This window comes from Lucilia cuprina, chromosome 5 (assembly GCF_022045245.1).
Source record: "Lucilia cuprina isolate Lc7/37 chromosome 5, ASM2204524v1, whole genome shotgun sequence".
In the NCBI taxonomy this organism is placed as follows: domain Eukaryota; kingdom Metazoa; phylum Arthropoda; class Insecta; order Diptera; family Calliphoridae; genus Lucilia; species Lucilia cuprina.
Window position 1 is genome coordinate 53,635,336 of NC_060953.1, and position 2,696 is coordinate 53,638,031.

At 29.4% G+C, this 2,696-nt stretch overlaps 1 protein-coding gene across 2 annotated transcripts; it reads left to right on the top strand.

Moving 5' to 3' along the window:
- Positions 1 to 882: 882 nt before the first annotated feature.
- LOC111685670 (allatostatins MIP) lies at positions 883 to 1,727 on the top strand. Of its 2 annotated transcripts, none has more exons than XM_046952172.1 (2): positions 883 to 1,351; positions 1,409 to 1,727. In XM_046952172.1, the coding sequence occupies exons 1-2, from the start codon at positions 913 to 915 to the stop codon at positions 1,567 to 1,569; spliced, it is 600 nt and encodes a 199-aa protein (XP_046808128.1). In that variant the 5' UTR covers positions 883 to 912; the 3' UTR covers positions 1,570 to 1,727. The 2 variants fall into 2 exon arrangements, with proteins under 2 accessions (XP_046808128.1, XP_046808129.1); XM_046952173.1 differs by having other exon boundaries at positions 1,430 to 1,727.
- The last annotated feature ends 969 nt before the right edge of the window (positions 1,728 to 2,696 follow it).

A 2,696-nucleotide genomic window follows, 5' to 3' on the forward strand; every position in this document is an offset into this window, starting at 1 on the left:
AGACTAGACTATAGACTAGACTATAGACTAGACTATAGACTAGACTATAGACTAGACTATAGACTAGACTATAGACTAGAATATAGGCTAGACTATAGACTAGACTATGGACTAGACTATAGACAAGACTATAGACTTGATAATAGACTAGACTATAGACAAGACTATAGACTAGACTATAGACTAGACTATAGACTAGACTATAGACTAGACTATAGACTAGGCTATAGACTAGACTATAGACTAGACTATAGACTAGACTATAGACTAGACTATAGACTAGACTATAGACTAGACTATAGACTAGATTATAGACTAGACTATAGACTAGACTATAGACTAGACCATAGACTAGACTATAGACTAGACTATAGACTAGACTATAGACTAGACTATAGGCTAGACTATAGACTAGACTATAGGCCAGACTATAGACTAGACTATAGACTATCTTGTAGCTTGTAGGTATGTGACATCAAAATTGTAAAAATACACTTTTACCTATGTGTCCGGTGGACCTCGATCCAACGATCTTCAGTCTGATCTTTACCTAACAAATCAAAACCAGTCTCAAAGTTCTAATAAAAATGGGTCTAATTTAAATTATATTTATTCAGAAAAAGATCCTAATGTTACATCAAAATCGTAAAAATACACGTTTATAGATGTGTCCGGTGGGACTCGATCCAACGATCTTCAGTCTTCTGATCTTTACCGAACAAATCAAAGCGATTCGCAAAGTTCTAATTAAAATTATATTAGTTCAGAAAAATATCCTAATGTTTAGTATTAATACCAAATATTTTACGAAAAGTGGACTTATTATTTTTGAAACCATAAAATTAACATACATTTTTATTTCGATTATCATTCCAGTTTTCCTCTCTAAAAAACTCAAACAACTAATACACAATGCACATGACAATTTCCCCCAATCAACATTTGGCCTATTTGTTCACCCTTCATATTTTACTGGCTATGACTCTGCTAAGCACAAATCTAGGAACGGTCTGTGCTAATGCCGTTACTCCCGAAATTCCCACAGTTAGTGATAATGAAAATGAATTCATGATGGATAACGATGATGATATGGTGCATGCATGGGATAAGAGAGAGGCACAATCATGGGGTGATTTAATGCATCCATGGGGTAAAAGAGAGGCCAATTATGATAGCGCCATGATGGAAAATGGAGAAGTGGTACCAGTATTGGCATTTTTTGCAAATCCCGCCGCCAACTATGAAAATAATGATGTCGAAAGTGATAATATTTTGAATGAAAAGAGAGGTTGGAAGAAAATGAATGTTGCCTGGGGTAAGAGACGTAATGCTGGACCCTACATGAATAGAGGTGAGATTTCGTTAGTTTAGTTACTGTTAGTTATTGTTAAAATTTATTAATATATAGATTTTGTACCTTCTGCTGCAGGCGCCAGTTCTTGGGGTAAACGTGAACCCAATTGGAATAACTTAAAGGGAATGTGGGGCAAGCGGGCCGGTAATAAGGAATGGCGCAAATTAGCTGGCAGCTGGGGCAAACGCTCTGGACAATTAGCTGAAAACCAATAAATTCGGAAAACAACAAGACAACAAGAATTCAACATGTAAAGTAATTTAAATAAAAACTAATAGTGGCTGATGGTATTTTGAAAATAATTAAAACACTTTTTTAAACTTTAGTAGAAAATAACATGAAATATAAAATAATATATGTATAAAAAAAACTAATTGCAAAAATATATATTATACTATTATACAAATAACTAAATATATTAGTAATAAGTTAAAATATTATTATCAATAAAAAACATACCTACATATATAAAATAATTCAATATTATTAAAATTTATTTAAAACTTTATAATTATGTATTTGAAAGTAATTAAATGAAATTGCATGAAAGCCTTTAATTATTTCCTTTTACACGTTTTGAGTTAAAACATTTTCCTTAACTAAACAATGTAAAATATTTAAAATAATTAAAACAGTATTATATTTAATTGCAAACCAACTTCTAATGGTTATAATTTAAAAAAAATTAATTTATTAAAAAATAAAGCTATTGTATTATAGGGGAAACTTCTGATGATTGAAAAATATGTAAAAAAATCGAAAAAAAACTCTGGCAAATTATATAAATAAATTATAAAATAAATCAATTAGTTTTTAAAATAATAAAATGGCAAAAATATTTAAAGCTAAAATATATTAAAATTTAGACAACATTCTGTTTATGTACGATGGATGGAGGCTGAGTTCGCAAGACCTGGAAATGTTTAAGCAAAAATTTTTAATTATTAAATAAAATGTTCAATTAAAAAAATGCAACAATAAATAAAGTGGAAAATAAGTAAACATTTTCGTATTCTATTCTGATTCAATGCGACTATTTAGTGAGAATTGCAGGTAAATTTAATAAAAACATGAATCTGACCAGAAAATTTTTCAAACTAATAAATAATTAACTAACTAACTTACTTACATACTAACTAAATAACTAACTAACTAGCTAACTAACTAACTAACTAACTAACTAACTAACTAACTAACTAACTAACTAACCAACTAACTAACTACCTAACTAACGAACTTACTAACATACTAACATACTAACTTACTAACTTACTAACTTACTAACTTACTAACTTACTAACTTACTAACTTACTAACTTACTAACTTACTAACTTACTAACT